This window comes from Solanum tuberosum, unplaced genomic scaffold (assembly GCF_000226075.1).
Source record: "Solanum tuberosum cultivar DM 1-3 516 R44 unplaced genomic scaffold, SolTub_3.0 scf00180, whole genome shotgun sequence".
Classification (NCBI taxonomy): Eukaryota; Viridiplantae; Streptophyta; class Magnoliopsida; order Solanales; family Solanaceae; genus Solanum; species Solanum tuberosum.
The window spans coordinates 245,342-263,741 of NW_006239107.1; the positions used below are offsets into that span (position 1 = coordinate 245,342).

Below are 18,400 nucleotides of genomic sequence, written 5' to 3' on the forward strand. Positions count from 1 at the left end.
AATAAAAAATATAGTTTCAGCCTAGTCCTTTTACTTAGCAAGAACGTCAATGAAGATCGAAAAAACCTTTAAATTAAAAAAAATTCTAATAATAATATTCATCATTTTTAAAACTTGTATTTTTTAAAAACTAACTATTTAAATATATTCTTAATAATATTTATTTGACATTCATAATTCAGTAGTCATTAATTGATAAAGAATAAACATGTAACACTCATATCAAGAGATTAATAATTAGTGAAAAAGAAAGTAAAAAATAAATAAAAATTAATTGTGAAAAGGAGTCAATTTGAATTAATAAAGAATAGTAAATAAATAAGAATGAATGGAGAAAAAAAAACTAAACCCTTTACACATTAATGAAAAAGACCAAAAAAAAAAGAGGAAAAAAGGAGCAAACAAAAAGAATAGGTGCATGCAGGATGGAACCCGCATTGCCTGTGTGACAGACGACCTCCTTCACCAATCGAACTGTCTAGCATTTTAGTCACTGGGTGGCAAAGTTAATATATATATAATTATTATATATATATATATATATATACCTATGTATATATAGAGTTTCCATCGAAGTTCGGGGGTGGCGTGGCACCCCCACACCTCTTCATAGATCCGCCCCTGGTGGTAGATGTTGGAATTCCACGTGAATAGAATAATGCAAATTTAATCTCCTTACATGATCTTGGAAAATTCTTTCTCACGAAGGCAATAGCATGGTGCGGGATTAGTCCCTATTCTTAGTGCATAGTATGAACCGACTTAGTCAATAGATCGATTTTAAAAGCTAATTTTCGAATTTGAGTTAAATCTAAAACCATTTTTTTTTTAAAACATAGGGGCCATGTTACCACGATACTCTACTTTTTGGAACATGACGTTAATTAATTATAACTATTATTAATTAGGCAATCAGAACAAACAAAACCAGCATTATTACTTACTTATGCTCTCTGATTGTATCCAACTAGCAAACGACGACATTCTTTTTTTGTATATTATCCTCACAGTTATAACTAATGTGGTCTTGCCATTTTTGAAAGAAACAAAAAATAATTAATAGGAAAAAAAATGTAACCACTAATTAAAAGCATTTACTAATTATCCTATCTATGTTCTAGACCGCATGTACATTTATAAATTTCCTTATATTACACAAATTTTCTGATTATTTCTTTCCCCCCTTATATATTGTGACAGAGGAAAGTATTCGATTCAAAAAATTATAATACGACAATTAAGATATTCGATTCAAATTTATCAAGGATAAAATAAGTTGCAAAGTATTTTTTCACACGAAGTTTAACCTTTAATAGTTGTCCATTACTATATTTATATCAAGTTTTAATGAATTACCTATTACGATCGAACTTAGTTATAGATGATCTAATTGCGTAAATATCAGTGAGTCAGTCGGTTTTGACAAATAAAATCTTTATGATTTAATTGCGTGCGATGGTCCTGTATGGATAATTTTTTTGGACCTGTAAACAGTACATAATACCAAGTGGACATTAAGATATGATTTTCCAGTACATTTGATGTCCACAAAAGCCTAAAATGCTTCTGTTGGGCAATTGTCTTTGGGACCAGTATATACACTCCCCGGTCCTAATATGTGTCGGCATTATTTGACTTGATATCAAATTTAAGAACGAAATTAAGATTTTTGAGATTTATGGTCTAAAACAATACATTTTTTCAGTATCATTTATGTATTGACTATAAATCATTTTATTAAGAATTTTTAAAGTTAAATTATGTACAATTATAAAAAGGTGATCACATTTTGTAAATTTAACCATTAGTACAAGACTTTTTTTTTTCATTTTTTAACACCCCACCTCACATCTAGTATTGGGCATCTGGTGTGTGGACCATTTCAATTTGGGGGCTTAACATTGATTTCTACTCTTATACCATGTAGAATTAGGTCTTGGGTCTAACTTGCACACACCCCAGGGTCTACCAAAAGGAGGATTGTCCGAATCTTATAAGGAGATCATTTATCTAATTAACTACCAATGTAGGACATCATTCATTCTTTAACACATTCTTTTTAAAATGAACTAAAAAAAAGTGTGTCGCGTAAGTTAGAATCAATGGAGTATATATGTAATAGAGTAGGAGAATTGTTTGAGCTATCTGTTAGGGTTTTGCCCTGATTTTCTAACCTTATTTGAAGTTTATTTTTTCTTAAAATAAAAGACAAAACATTACCATAAATGTTTTTATTTACATGAAAGGAAAATATATTTTTTCTTCCATATTTGGTTTATTCCTTTCCTTAGAGGAAATATTTGGAATCCTACAAATTGAAAACCCCTCTTCTCATATCAAGATCAACAAGAACATTCACAATGTAGTCATTTAGAGAGTTTTGTTTATGGGGAGATTTTCCCTCAATAGTTTTAATATTTTCTTTTTATTAGGTTTTCATATGTAGGCCGATTGGCTAAACCATATAATAATATTTTGATTTTTAGTATAAGTTTTTTTTTATCATCTAATTTATCAATCATATTATTTGCAATTGTAAGCTTCCCCATGACGCTCTAGCCACTTTCGAACCCAACACTATCTTGAGATTACCTCGATTAATTCTACGAAATATTTGTCACCTCTCACTAGCAACATGTATTAGTAACTTTTGTTCATCAAGACTAGAACAAATGGGAATAAATCACCTAGTATTCATCTCTGGTGGAAATTAAAACTTTAACTTGAGATCTCATGGTGCTCAACCAACTTCATTGACCACTAGGTCACACCCTTAGGTGCTAAAAGATGAATTATAAAGTTAATTTATTTTCAATTATAAAAAGATGATCACATTCTTTTTAGAACAAACTTAAAAAATATGTGTCACGTAAATTGAAATCGAAGGACTATATATGTATAATGGGGTAGGTCTAGAAATATAGAAAGGACCCCTCATTGAAAGAGGGGTGTCATCACTCCAACCGACTAGACCTTAAGGGGGCCAACATCATAAGGTTGTTGGGTTATTGGAAAAAGACTTGCATTTTGGGGATTTACACACAAGTCACAACTCACAAGCAAGCCATTCAGAGTTGAGGACCCAAATCAATTCTCACAAAATATCTTTCCAAATCTCTAAAGATAGAGATGTATGAGAGTACCCCTATTTTTGCTTCTCTGACAAACAACCCAATAGCTTCCTATTTCTGTACAAATTCAATAGGTTTCTACATCTTGCCATTTTTCACATAGGAGTATGCATTAACATTGTACTATAAACTTTTTCGATACGAGGGTCAACTCACACGCACGTCGACTATACTTACATTATATATTTTTCATGTATATATATCGAATAATTTTGCCCTCAAAGACTTACACAATTAAGTATAAGTCCCTTGATATTCGCCCACTTCATTGACCATTGAGATGTCACAGGCAGCATGAAACTTTCAATGGTAAGTCTAATTTGGTAATTTAGGGAATAATAAAAATGACTTGTTGTAACAACTTAAAATACACTAGAATTGTGCAAAACTAATTTCGAATTTACGCAAATTTTTAAAGGAGTATTCATTTTTAAAGAGGCTTACCTGTAACTGTAATTTGAATTACATGATATTATAAAAGTTAGGTATAATTTCAAATACCTTTCTTCAGGTTTTGCTCCATCACACTAATTTTCATGTAATTTATGATATTATACTTACCTCACTTTTTTTTATAACAATTATTTGAATTTATTTACTATGAATAAAAATAAAATATAACCTATAGCTTTACCCTTTCTTGATATTAATTAATTTCTTCCGAGTACTATCAAAATATCTTACTTATCAATTTTTTTAAAAATTAAAAAAAAGGAAGAACAAATATAAGAAGTTGAAAAGCATATTGTCATCCAGGAATGGTGAGGGGTTTCTGTTGAAACAGGAAATATCACTAACTGCTCATGTTTTTTTTTTAGAAACTAGTAATTTTTTAATGGATATGTCTAAAGCCTAGACTAGAAGCATCATTTATTTTAGGATGGAGAAAATAGAAAGCGGTGGCATTCAAGGGTGTGACATAATGGTCAATGAAGTGATTGAGAATTCTGAGGTCTCATATTCAAAACTCATAGAGACAAAAAAATACAAGGAGAAGATTCTTCTCATCTGTCCTATCAAAACTCAATGGAGATAAAAAATATTAGGTGATTCTTCTCATTTGTCCTAGCATTAGTGGACAAGAGGTGACAAATATCCCGTGAAATTAGTCGAGTGGGGTGGAATAGGGTTTGGGGTTGGGGGATGTGGACAATTACCAGATTAATGGCCTAATATTTTTAGGAGCCCCCACCAATTCTCTGCAACATGTGAACATTTGCCCCTATCACAACTCACTAGTAGATTTTGGTCTTCACTACTAGAGCAATAATCTACTTAAAAGTTGCAATTTTGGACTTTGGCAAATTTCACATTATATAGTCATGTTACTTATGGTGCACAACTTCCTCAAAATTAATGCTTTGGAAGGTACAAAGAAAATAATAAAAAGGATAAATATCTTCAGCATTTAATAAATATATATATATGGAACATTTACTTTCACCTAATCTTAAATTACACGTGTCACATATGTAGTGGTGTATTTAGCTTTCAGCTAGATAAAAAATATTATGGGTACTGTAATAATATTGTACAACTGACAATTCGAGAATACATATGTTATTATTTGGCACAATTAATATTGTTAACTAGCCCATCAAGAATGCTTTGTACTTCTTTTGTCATCGTTTGACAAAATTGTTGAAATTGAAAACCATATTACTCTCTCATTAACCAAGAAAGAAAGAGATTATTACATCTTTATGAACTGAAAATTTCCGATAGAAAACACTTCTAACATTATCGACCCTATGTGGTGACCCTGAGTTTTCGTGCTAAACAAAGGTTATATATGTTTATGATCAAAGATCATTGATCATTTTAGTTAGGCTATCGTTTAGTTATCCCAACTCGTGATCTAATAAAGTCTGATGAGGATTTAAGCTAAGGGATTATTCGAATCTCTTTTGTTAAAAAAATATATTTATAGATGTAAATACAATAGACGTGAATTCTTTAATTTTTTTGGTATGTTTACTTCTTTATATATATTTAATTTCTTAGTGAAAGTTTTAATTCTGGCATATATGATACAATTATGCTGGACACACATTATTAGTTTGAATCAATTCAGCAATTGACATCTACCTATTTCTAATTAATTTTAAAAAATTTCCATAATTTCACATTTGACTTGATGTATTGCACCTATTAAATGGGGGGTAACATGTACCTCCTCTCGACTACAAATGCAATATGTAGCTTCCACCTTCTTAGAAGATTGTCTAGCAAATATAGTCATATATAGAACACTATATATATATAATGTGTGTTTAAGCTATGTCCTTTATTTGAGTGAATTTAACCCCAGTAATAGTGAGTAAACAGTAAACTATATATTTTTTATGGTAAACAATGAATAATTTTTCAAAGTTCAAGAATTTATTAATTTTTTTTTGCCAAAATTACCCTTCTTTTTAGTGGGGTTTTATTTCAACTATTACCTTTCTTTGCCTTAACTTAGGGCCTTGTGTTTTTGTCCACTTGGTTTTATGTATAATCTAGAACTACTGTGGAATATACAAAGGACATATAATATGTGACATTCCAACCATCATATTTGATATAATTTCATATCGATGGTGACTTCGACTTGTCCTTACTGTTTCACATTAGGCCAAAACTTGTATAGTATTAACTAATTTTCCTTACATACATCATATCAACACATTTCCCTTGACAGAAAGTATCTCACATTGGATCAGGACGAGATATTTTTGAAGACTCTTTATTATAAGGTTTAGGCAAATCTCTTTCTTTTCCTAATGTTAGTTAAGTCCAACACCTAATTTGACATGATATCAGAGTCAGAATGCATGAATGAGTGTGTTGGGGGGAGTTTATATACCCATGCTCTAGAACAGATAGTGGAACCCCAGATAAAGAATGTTCAGATCCAATCCAGACGTGAGGGGGAAGTGTTGATGGAAAGAATCCCATGTCGGATTGGAACCATACCCCTAGTATCTTTTTAAAGATTAACAATCCTCCTTTTAAACTGGCTTTTGAAATGTTACTTAGGTCCAAAACTAATTTGACTAACTTCTTGATATTTTCTTCCTCTCTCCTCTAGATATTTATTATTTTTTCTCACGTATAGAAAAGGTATGAACCAGGCACAATAGATTCGACAATAGTACCAACTGTTTTCTTGTTCTATTTTTGGTTCATTGAGAAAAAGATTAAAAATAAGCTTTTAAATATCTTTCAAATAAACATTACTAATCTACAAAATATAGCCCTAAGAAGTTGACACTGTATGTGCTCCTCTTCGATAAGCTTGACAACAAGTCAATAATTTTGTTTTTGTTGCCAATTTTAATATTTATTTGATACTACATATTTCACTTTAATTAGTAGGGTTCATATATATATATGCTAATGCTACTATTTGTGTGGACTTAACCAAAGTATAATATAAACTACTAGTATAATGCACTACTAGGTGACTTATTTTTGGTAAAAATAGAAGTTAATTTGTTTTGTATGCAACCAAAGAAGAGTGCTCAATTACATCAACATTAATGGTTTGGTACCGTCCAAGACTTTGTAATAAAGACAGACACATAAATAGATATTTTCATACCAATTTTGGCCTTATAAACATCAATCACATATAACAAAGTTGTCTAATAAATTGACCTTTCATATTTAAAACAATGCTTATTTAAGTACGATGATCATATTTGACTAACTCTATGCTCAGCCTAATATACTATTTGTACTAATGAAATGTCATTATACTTAATCAACATCCATGGATTATACTTTCCATAAAAAATTAACATTAGAAAAACTAAATTTATGGGTAAGAAAATAGGCGTTCGTCCTAACTCGACCCATAAACTAGTTTGAAACATACTTAAATAATATTAGACGGTCAACGTTGAGTAAATCAAAATTTGAGATGACTCTGTCTTGGTAGTATCATATGAGAATTGTCCACCACCCTCCTCCCCTGGCATGCCTAAACTTGTTCGTTGAAGTGGATGTAACTCTGATGCCACGATGAAAAAGAATAATTAGTTAGGCGCCTAATTTAACCTTAAGAATTAACTTATGAGTCATAGGTGAGAATTATTCATTCACAAAATTATACTAATATCATACCGAAGTAGAATAATTTATTCGGAGTGCTTTTGATTTGCACTCAATTATATACAGAACTAATCATTAATTAATCAAAATGAGCGTCGTTGAGATTGCTTTTGACTCTTTCTTAAAATTGAAATAAACATTATAATATACATATTCATCCCTTTTGACTTGAAAAAAAGCATGTTCCATTTGAAATAGGCAAATTCTCTGGTATGTCTGTCTTTTCATCAAAGTAAAATCTAGCCAGTCTTCGAATTTTACTTTATTTTATTCTTAAAAAAAGTAGGTCTAATTAAAACAAATTAAATTAACGTTCTGTCAGTTCGAAAGTGAATTTTGATAGGAAATATATGATGGGATGCGTTAATCAAATTTGATATCATGCAGTCTAAGACCTCCACTCCCTTCGATGGCCATATCAACACCAATAATAATACACGAAAAATTATAGATTAATTAAATTGTTAGATCATAATCGAATAATGTAGTACCTAAAATATCTTGCGTTAATAGAAATTCGAGAAGAATCACATACCTTAAACATGTGATTGTGATGTAGACTACACACCGTAAACATAAATACTGTAATGTATATGGTTTTATATGCATGATATTTATCCTTCCTAGTCATAAATTGAAGGAATAACAGTTAAATTAATTCTTAAATTATATAAAATAAAATAAATTTGCCTTTGAACTATCTAAAATATAATTAATCCTCCAATAATCAAGTATGAGTACATAAAAACCATCAATATTGTTATATATACACAACTTTTTTTTAATTGAGTTTTATTGAACAAATGAAGCCTAATGATGGGTTGTTAAAAACAGTTGCCGCCAATAAACCCATTAACCAAAACGACGACGTGGCAAGTTATGAATCAATTATAATTGACCCCAAGCTACACCCACTTACTTACATAAATATCGCATTGGCCGACAACCCGACACCCTGTGATTCGTGAACGGTATAATCTAGTCACTCTCCGTCGTACACGTGTCCCTCCTTTCACACACCCCCCACGGACCGTACGGTCACATCCCCTAATTGTAATATTAAAAACGTATCACGTGGCTTCTACAGTTATTATCACTGTATAACAGGGATATTCTCGTCTTTTCATCTTTCTATTATTGATCATAAAAACACTGCAAGATATAGAAAAGGATATTTGTCACTTACATTTTGTTCAGAGTTTTCTTTTCTATATATTAGAAGGACGGACTCATAGTTGCAGATTCTGATGTCGGCAAATGTGAAATCTCGCCGGGAAATCATGATTTAAGATTTTCATAGCCATTTTTTCCGGTGTTTAGGTGAACTTGAGATATGCAAGATATACATTCGATCGGAGGTGGAGGAGGGCGGTTTTTCGGCGGTGGTGGTGATCGGAGACTAAGGCCTAACAATCACCAAAACCACCAGGCATTGAAGTGTCCTCGTTGCGATTCTCTCAACACTAAATTCTGTTACTATAACAACTATAATCTCTCTCAGCCACGTCACTTCTGCAAGAGTTGCCGGAGGTACTGGACTAAAGGCGGCGTACTCCGTAACGTCCCCGTTGGTGGTGGTTGCCGGAAAAGCAAGCGTTCAAAGCCGAAATCAACTACTGCCGACGATGCACCGGAGGAACATAAGTCTGATACTAATTCTAGTAGTGAGAGTTCCAGTCTTACTGCTACGACAACGGCGGCTGCGGCAGCAACGGCGAATACTTCCGGCGCTGCAACTACTGAAGATGTGTCGGCAACTTCTTCCTACTCTGCTTCAACTTATCTCAACTTTCCGGAGTCCAATTTCTTCATACCTCACGGTACTAACCAAACCTTCGATGATCAGCCATTAATGGAGAACTCAGTTGAAGATCAGTTTCAGGATATCGGAAACTTCACAAGCATGATTACGTCATCGAATGATCCATTTAACATGGTTGATATTCCTGTTTACCGGTTGCCGGAGAACCAAAACTCAAATGAGCAATGGAATACAGAGACGAAGATGGTTGGAACATTGCCGACATCCGGTGAGATGAAGATGGAACAGATGAGTACGGGTTTTTCGAATCAAACGGGTCTGGTTGATGAGTATCCCGGGTTACAACATCAGAGCAGGTTAAACAACAGTAGTGAACTCGCTTCACTGAATTGGCAAACTGGTGGAGCAGTTGATGGTGGTGGAGGTGGAGATCATGGATTTTATGATCTAACGGGTACCGTTGATCATCAATCTTACTGGAGTCAAACACAGTGGGGTGAAAATGATAACTCTCTTAATTTTCTCCCTTGATGTTATCACGTTTCTAACAAAAAACATCAAACAAAACAATTGAAGTGAAAGGAAAAAAAATTTGGAGAGGTACAAGAGAAATATGCTTATATCTGTTTAACTATGTTGGTATGTATATTCATAAATTCGGTTCTTGTTTTTATTTGGCTGGAGTTAGGGTTTGAAATTTGTAATTTCTATCATGCAAATGTAACTAACCACTCCACGCTAATTACTTTTTTTTTTTTTTTTTTGTTTAACTTTCCCGGCGGGGGTATATTTAGATATTATTGCAAGTGTATCTTAATTGTGAAAGTTAAGTTAATCAGGATATAGAGAACAATTTATCAAGTGTTGTAATTGTTAATTTGTTGTTCGTTTCAATTCTTCTGGAAAATTTGTCTTTGCATTATTCGTTTTGCTTCTTTACCTTCCGCTTACCATCAAAGAGCTTAAGAATTACTATAACAAAGTTTAAGTTGATAGCTTCAAAGATGCTCACAATAGAAAAATTATGATTGAAGTTGTTAATCTTGTAATTAGGAAGTTGAAGAAGGACGACGTAGTTGTTTTTTGTTTTAGATATTTAGATGATAAGATATTAGGAAAATGTACGGATAGCAGAGATTTGAGCTTTGGAGAGTAATGGGGGATGTGGTCGGCTGGTGAAAGAGGGGACGGGAGGATGGAAAGTCCCCAGCTAATTATGGGTTTACGTGGCATGATTTATGGAAGTGGAGGTACGTGTGATGATGTGATTGGTCAGGTACGTGGGCCACGTAGGTCGGTTTGTTCTCTAGTGACCAGTTTTTCTTTCCATAGCTGACAGGCTAAGTGCAATAGGGAGCTGTAGTTGTGCAGGAATACGAACTAGCAGTGGAGTGTGGTCACATACGAACGTGCTTCTATAGTAAAATAAAATATAGACGTAATATCTTGAAAACATCTACTTACGAGATTCAAACGAGTTTATTTTAATCGTAATATTTTTATTTTTTTTTTAGATATTTTAAATTGTTAATTATAGTGATTTTTAGTACTTTTTACATAGTTTATAAATATATAAAATTCATTTTTTAAAATTTGAAGATGAAAAGATGAATAAAGAATCGAGAAAAGTGTTGAAAATACCTTTGAACTTGACGGGAATTTACGATCTATCTCACTTATGTTACAAGATCGGAGGTGTGTTGAAATTCAGTTAGTCAAGTAAAATGGTGTTTTCAAGGCTATCAATAGTTCATGAATGAAACTAAATAATAATATTCTATTCATTTCAATTTATGTGGCACTTTTTCATTTTTTAGAGTGAAACAATTTAAGTTTAATCAGGTATTTGCATATGAAATTTTCAAATATTTTGAAATGAAATTTACATTTTTATAAACTATGTAAAAAATACTATAATTCCCAATAATTGATAATTTAAAATATTTAAAAGATATATGAAAAATTTACAATCAAATATAAATCGACTTGTTTAAAAATCTCAAAATTCGAAAAATCCCACATAAATTAAAACGGAGGGAGTAAGTAGCAAGTGGGGGTTGATGGTGAAATGATGTAATGGAGATGACATGTGATGTGACACATTATTGATATAAGGGTATGGTGGGGGGTGGGGGTGGGGTAGGGTGAGATATTATGTCACTTTGCATGTGCAGATGCGTGGTCTTCACTTCAGTCAGACTCATGCATTTGTTGTGTGTGTCCCTTGTACTTCACTTCCCCATTAAACCCCTACACATCCTTCATTTTCTTCTTTTCCTCTCTAGTTTTCTCCTTACATAAATATGTAGACATTATTTTAATGTTCGAATTAATTTTTGCACACCTTAATTAGTTTTTCGAGATACCTCTTTATCTCTCACTAGCAACAAGTATTAGATAACTTTATTTACCAAGATTAAGATAGATATTTATTTTAATAAAATACTTTCTCAAGGAAATAAACAACAACATACTCAATGAAATTTCATAAATAAGTTAATATATATCAATCTTATCACTACCTCCTAAAGATAGAGAAACTTTTTGCAAAAGATAAAATTTAGAAATATTTTCTTCTAATTTGTATCACCGATGAGTGATTAACTCAAGCATCACGCATTGTGCTCTTGCTACTGGACCTAGTACATGTGTAAATGTAAGCAACTTCAGTATAGAAAATAAAAAAAAGAACAAGGTTAGTCACTCATTTCCTGTCATGAGGTCATGCATTATTTCAAAGTTCACCATAGAAACTTTGATTTGACATAAACAACCAGCTATTTTCTGGCTTTTATGTTACTCAAATATTTCACCATACAAACTTTGAATTGATAGTAAATCACTTACTCTATTTTATTACTTACAAGTTACAATAAAAGAGGGAAATGTAATTTTTTTTAGCAGAAATCACTTGGCTTCCCAACTTTAATGTTTTGCTCTGCTAGAAATCCAACTATAGCATTTCTTTGCCAACCTTTGAAACTCCTGCGTCCACAGACAAAAATGAGCAATTTTCATGATACATCGATTCTCATAATTACAACAAAGTTATTCAGGAGTAGACATATTCTGAATAACTATTTTTAATCAATAGATTGATATTCAATGCAAATTTTGTGGTCCATTGTTTACTCGAAGAAAACTTACTTGTTATCGAGATGTGCTAGTACTTCTCCTTGAGGAAAAGCTGCTCTAGTAGTGTCAAAAGCAACTCTGATTGCTTGTTTCCAGGTTCCACCCACCTCCAAGTTGGCCTGCGATTTGGATGGACCAGGGTCCTCCATTGGTAATGAATATCCAGCAATGAGGTGTCCAACCCAAACTCCATCTTTCCTGCATAATCGCAACATAATAATACTAACTTAAGTAAACCAAGCTACAAGTCTCTATCAAGAAATCGATGCTTGGATTTGGTTATTACAAAAACACGAGTTGAGAAAAAATGTTAAATTTGTACATATTAAAGAAATGTGAAACTATTAACAAAGGGCACTTTTGCTCAATTTGGCATACTTTCAGGGTATATATGGCCTTTTTTTGCTTATTAAACAGCTAATTTGGGGCACCAGTTAAATTAAGGGCAAATTTGGACCAACTATTGAACGGTAAAGGCCTATGTGACATGTCTGCTCGATTAAGAATACTCTGAAGGCATATTTGGCCCTTTTCCCATCAACAAAAAATGAATTCATTCTACATTTTGATCGTCACTAACTCACTGCAAACAGATCAAAGAAGATGCTTCAGCATCCGATTCAGGTTGGCTGATCTCAATGAACTAGTTGAGCTTGAAGAAGCAATCATCCCATCACCAGTTGGTTTTCTTGGTTATGGTAATAGTCATAAGGAGACTATAAGCCTAAATGCTTCTGCTAAATTGAATCCAGCATTGGTGGCTTTGCCTAGAGAAACCACATGGAACTCCCATCATACAATGCCTAGTTGCTCTTTAAGTAGACTATACGTTAACAGTAAAGGCAAAGAGAGGGATTGGTTCTCTTCTACCTATGAGACAGGTAATAATACCTGTGAAACATTGTATATACAACAGGCAGAGAGTTTTGGCTGTTTGCACCTATCTTGCTTGGTTGCTTTCACATTAAAATTTCTTTCCTTTTTCGGAATTTCGTGATGGTATGTCAGTTGTTTCCTTCTATTACTGGTAATGCTAATGGTAGCTCGACTCCAGTACCTCATAGTTTTTCATACAAGAAGTTCCTACATCTTGCCACCTCTCTTTTTCTCCAGGAGCTGAAGAGGGAACTATCTTTCCATTTTAAAAATGTTTACGGATTAGGGAGGCCAAGGAACACAATAAAGTAATTTCAACAACACAACAGCTTTCTCTAACATTTACTTGAACTGTCATATTCGTAACCAGTAATGTTCCTCGTAGAATCATCCAACTTTAATAACATTTATGAAAACAAAGATTTTGATGGTAGTAATCAAAGGCCATACGTCTGAACTGATTACTTGATGCCATGATTAGAGTTCAGAACCAGAATATCTGTTTATTTGCTCATTATCTTGAATTACAGTTTCAGGTGACTGAGGAACTTACCGAACTATATCCATATGCCGTGGTACATAATGTCCCCCACCAATTCCTAGGAGAATCTTTTGCTGAAAACAATTTCTGCATTTTATTGAAAGTAGATATTAATGGTGGAGAAAGATCAGAAATTAATATATAATCAAGCAAAAACAATTTATATTTCTTTTCTGAGGATCATATTTCTTCGTTCTTGATTCTTTTCCAGTTGAAGTAACTGATATTTTTTTCAGGGGAATCTTCTTTTTTAGCTTAAATATATTCTAGCTATGATATATTGATATTGCATTCGTAAACAAGAAATGTAGATCAAAGCTACCACAAATTATTATTAAGGAAACGGATGAACTTCTAGTCCCACAAATGATGAGGTCTGATTCTGTAAAAAGCTAGTAATGTAGAAGTAGAAATAGCAACAGTATGACCAAGATACTACTACTTGAATCGTACCTGCTCCAATCCCCCACTGCATCTCCTCCCCCGAGCCCTAGTCCTTCCCAAACTAACTGCAAACACCACAATTAGGGAAAATTACAAAAGATCCAACAAAGTTGGGATAATTCCAGCATTAGTTTAGTCATGCCACCGGTTAAGCATCGGAAATATCAGAATGCTAAGATACCACTGGAGCTATCAATATTAAAGTTGCATATATGCAGGCTTTAAAAATATATCAGATTTCCAAATGCAACAGGAAACGTGTAATTCCTAAAGAATATTCACCATCTTTAACCCACCTCCTCCATTGAGTTCCCAAAGGCCAACGACAACAGAAACAATACAAAACGAAAGTTGAAGAAAGTGGTTAATGTAAGGTACCATCATGAGGGATTCACAGAAGGTATATAACAACTATGGTATTTCAAAATAGAACTAAAAGTATTCCTTTGGTTCCTTTTTTGCAAGTAAAAGCCCAACATTGTAATGAATGCAGCACTAAAGTGTTCAACTGGCCTGGCAAAAGCCAATGCAATGAGTAAGCATAAGACAAAGGTTTGAGGGTTTGCTTGCAACAGAAACAGATGACACATAAATGAATATTGCTAAAGAGTTTGTGCAGCAAAAGGATACCCAACTAAGGCAATGGCTTGTGCAGCATCCTGCCTCTTCCAGTACTCCTCTGTACTGCCTACACGATAAACAAAATTTCAATTGAATAGAAAAGGAAATTGCTGTGGAGAGTGTTAGCCTGATTTTAATGATGACATACTTAACCAAAAACTACATAATCCATAATTTTAATAAGTTATTTCATCAACATGTTTTATCTTTGTGTGAATAATCAAGGAGTTGAGTATTTTTTTCATTAATAATTTATTATTGTAAATATGTTGACTATTTATAGTCGATAGTCGACCAATAGTATACTAACATGGAAAAGTATACAAATCACCATTTAGAAATGAAAGAAAATACATTGCAGAAGGTCAAACAAATTATGAAGACATGAAAGGTAAAAGAAAGTATACCGATCTCTACAAACATTGTGGGTGCATTAGTTACAGGACCATGATGTGTAGCTTCCAATGTGACCTACACCAGAAATAGACATAGAAAGGTACCCATTACAGACAGATGATTACGTAACAAAGTAGATTAAATTAGAAAAAATCTAAAGGATTGCACTTGTTACTGAATTGGAAATCCATGCAGCATGGGAAGATCAATCTTAAGCTCAGATCCAGCATCAATTCATAATAGTTAAAAGCAGTGTTATTGATCAGCAATCTAATAAAAAAACTGAATACATTGATAATTTCTGTTCAATTTATAAAATGTCATGTTTTTTCAAGTTGGTCCATTTGTCATACTGTAATTTCAACGGTAATAGTTAGTAGTCTTTAAGGCAATTCTTCCTTATTTTATAACCAAGCCCGGAGGTCCAGTGATGTATAAGACAATCCTTTCTCATGATTGATTACTTCACAAATAACTTTAGTTTTATACCATCAATATTGAAGATGTTCCTTTGGCTATAATCATTTATTTCTTGCCACTGGTTTCTCTGCCCCATTTTTATTATCTCATTTTTTTACGAAGTGATTCAGTTAACATTTCTAATAATTAATCCAAAGATATTGTGTCCACCAATTCTAATTTGCAAGAGTATGAAATGTATTGTGTAATGTCATATAGCAAAGGAACGTAGAATCTAATTTAGAATGGTCAATGACTACTACTCAAAAAGGGGAAAATGTAATTTTACTAAAGCAAGCATAAATGTTTTCAGCCTTACTAATGTGGCAGTCCTATAGAAAGCAGAATGGTGAAGACTGAAGATTGATTTAGAGTTATCTTAAGTCAGCATTGCAAAAGCCAGTCCATGACAAAATTATTCGGTAGTTAACAAAGGCAGAGAAGCAGTTCAACTAGGTTCACCTTACCACTCAAACATTCCATATAAAAGCAGTTTTTCAGTAGAATGACAGCCAACTCTTGACTACTGAGAATTAAACTAGAAACAGTCTACGCTTCAAAGGAGACGGTAACAACCATAAAAAACCAAGATATACATGTTCACATGAAATTTAGTTAGAAGTGCAACGAAGCAAATGGATCTCCAGTACAAACTCCAACACTGAGTCAAAACCAAGTTAAATATTTTTTTCTGAATCGAGCATTCACTCTGCAATAACTAGTCAACCTAACAGAAAGACGTCAATGTTAATAAGAATGCCAAAGTGAAAAGTCACTTAAACAGGAATGTTACCTCGAATTCAGGAGTTAGATTCTGTGAGTCAGCAATAGATTTCAATAGTCTAAACCACGGTCCTATACGTGGATTCGGTGGTGCAGCCCAGGCAGGCTTCCCACCTACCGGCAGCTGGTCCCCCTCTGTTAGGTGAGGCACACCTAATGTTTTCCATCCCAACACAAGTAACAGGAAATGAACACTCCACATATACAAAGAAAATAAACCATATACACCAGAAACCATTTTCTACCTATGGGGTGAACTGTAAGTGCAGGACGATTAGATGCAGCAGTGTGCTTGCTAAGAAAGATAACCTCATCAACCGTCTCGCCTGTGGTCTCTTCCCAACGCATGTCCAGGTGGTCCTCTCTCACAATGCTGCTATCATGTTTCAATAGCCTTACATCTCGATTCACAAAACTTGGCACATCCTAAGCTTATGCACAAAACCAAACAAAATAACAGCTTTATTAGTTCAAGCATGTCTTAAAGCTCACATCTCACTTCATCTTGTTCCTTGCGCTGCAATAATAGTTATAAATTTACAATACACTTGAATCATCAAAGTATGATATACGGGCTTGAATTTCTATAGGGGACTATAGGGAAGTCGATTTATAATGCACCCCTTTACTCCTTTTTTTTTATAACCATGGTGTCTGGGCCAGCTTGCACGCACCGTGACTAATTACACGAGGTGCCTGCTACCTCCCACCAACATTAGGTATCAAGTAACTCTATCCACCAAAGCTTCTACGTATGAAAAAAAATAATCAAATAGTGCTTTTTGCCTTGAGATGAGCATTTTTCCCTCATCCCTTTTAGTTTGGGGACAAGTGTAATAAAAGGATCCTACATCGCCCAACTTATGCGCAAACTTGAACTCTAAAGCCTCGGCGAGTCAAATCACACCCCAACTTTCAAGCAAACTCCATTGTTGAATCTCCTATTTGAGCACGAGACTACATGCTTCTCAACCCACTTCACTGACCACTAGGTCCTTGTGTGCTAATTCAGCCCTTTACTCCTCCTTTCCTATTTGCAATTCTCAAGGTATTATGACAGTCTGTAGAATTCATATAGCTACCCCAATTAGTCTAGTTGATTAATTGATACATATTAAAAGGGACTAACTTGAAGAAATTGGAAATTAAGAAAATGATAAGAGAAGAGATTGAAATTTTTACCTGAATGGGAGGACCAGGGTGCCAGCCAGGCATGGCTAGAAGGGCAGATGCAGGGCCAATGGAAGCAGGGTCTATGGTGGTAGCCACTATTAATGTCACCATTTCTCTGCCACACCTAAGCAAATCTTGATGAAAAATGTTGCTGAAGCAATGTTTTGTTGATGATATTGTTCTATGAAATAAAAGCCCAATCTTGATCATTCTATGACTGGTGGATAAGCAACACTCATCTTCCCTTTTCACTGCAAAAATGTAATTTTGTGGACTATTTGGAGGATTATAGGATGTTTGAACTTATTAGGGACTTTTGGTTCAAGGGATTAGGTATTAGGTGGGCTATTTCACTATATGAATTTTGAAATTTAATTAGAGATATTAGTACTGTTTCATATCAAAATTGTTGTATTAACTTATATATCTTCATATATATATATATATATTAAGTGGATTGAATATTCATGTTATTATTTGGTTACATAATTTTAGGATTAAAATTTGAGTTGTTGAAATGTATGACCATCTCATTTATTCTATATACGGGTCTAATTCATTTTATGGGTTAAGCACGTGGAATTCGATCTTAGAACATTTAAATATAATGTTGAAGTGTGTGACCATCTCATTTAAATATTTAAACAGTTAAAGATTAAATATTTTTATTATTTAATTATATTTTCGACATTTATTATTATTACAATAACAAGTTAACAACCCAAGTAAACAACCCACACTGTATTTTATGTAAATAGAATAGAGTTTAAGAAGAGTAAGATGTTTCTAAACCTTATTTCTACCTTTGTTCTCTGTTTTTCTATTAATCTTGAAATTATTATTACATTAACAACATATACTATATATTTTAACGCAAGTAAAATTTGATAAGAAGTGTAATATATTATGTAAATCCAGCTCTGCAAAACAAAAAACTATGTATAGAATATGTTATCCTCTTAACATTATTGGAGAAAGAAC

General features: G+C 33.2%; 2 protein-coding genes across 2 annotated transcripts; one reads left to right on the plus strand and one right to left on the minus strand.

The window, feature by feature from the left end:
* Window positions 1-8,418: 8,418 nt before the first annotated feature.
* On the plus strand, window positions 8,419-9,868 carry LOC107061959 (dof zinc finger protein DOF5.4). Its single transcript, XM_015312022.1, has one exon. The coding sequence runs from the start codon at window positions 8,563-8,565 to the stop codon at window positions 9,520-9,522; it is 960 nt and encodes a 319-aa protein (XP_015167508.1). The 5' UTR covers window positions 8,419-8,562; the 3' UTR covers window positions 9,523-9,868.
* A 1,815-nt stretch (window positions 9,869-11,683) lies between these two features.
* LOC102602292 (D-aminoacyl-tRNA deacylase-like) lies at window positions 11,684-17,758 on the minus strand. Its single transcript, XM_006354682.2, has 9 exons — window positions 17,429-17,758; window positions 16,492-16,672; window positions 16,257-16,399; window positions 15,016-15,079; window positions 14,623-14,675; window positions 13,997-14,052; window positions 13,556-13,630; window positions 12,139-12,324; window positions 11,684-11,976 (listed from the first exon to the last, which is right to left on the minus strand). The coding sequence occupies exons 1-9, from the start codon at window positions 17,627-17,629 to the stop codon at window positions 11,889-11,891; spliced, it is 1,047 nt and encodes a 348-aa protein (XP_006354744.1). The 5' UTR covers window positions 17,630-17,758; the 3' UTR covers window positions 11,684-11,888.
* Between the last annotated feature and the right edge of the window lie 642 nt (window positions 17,759-18,400).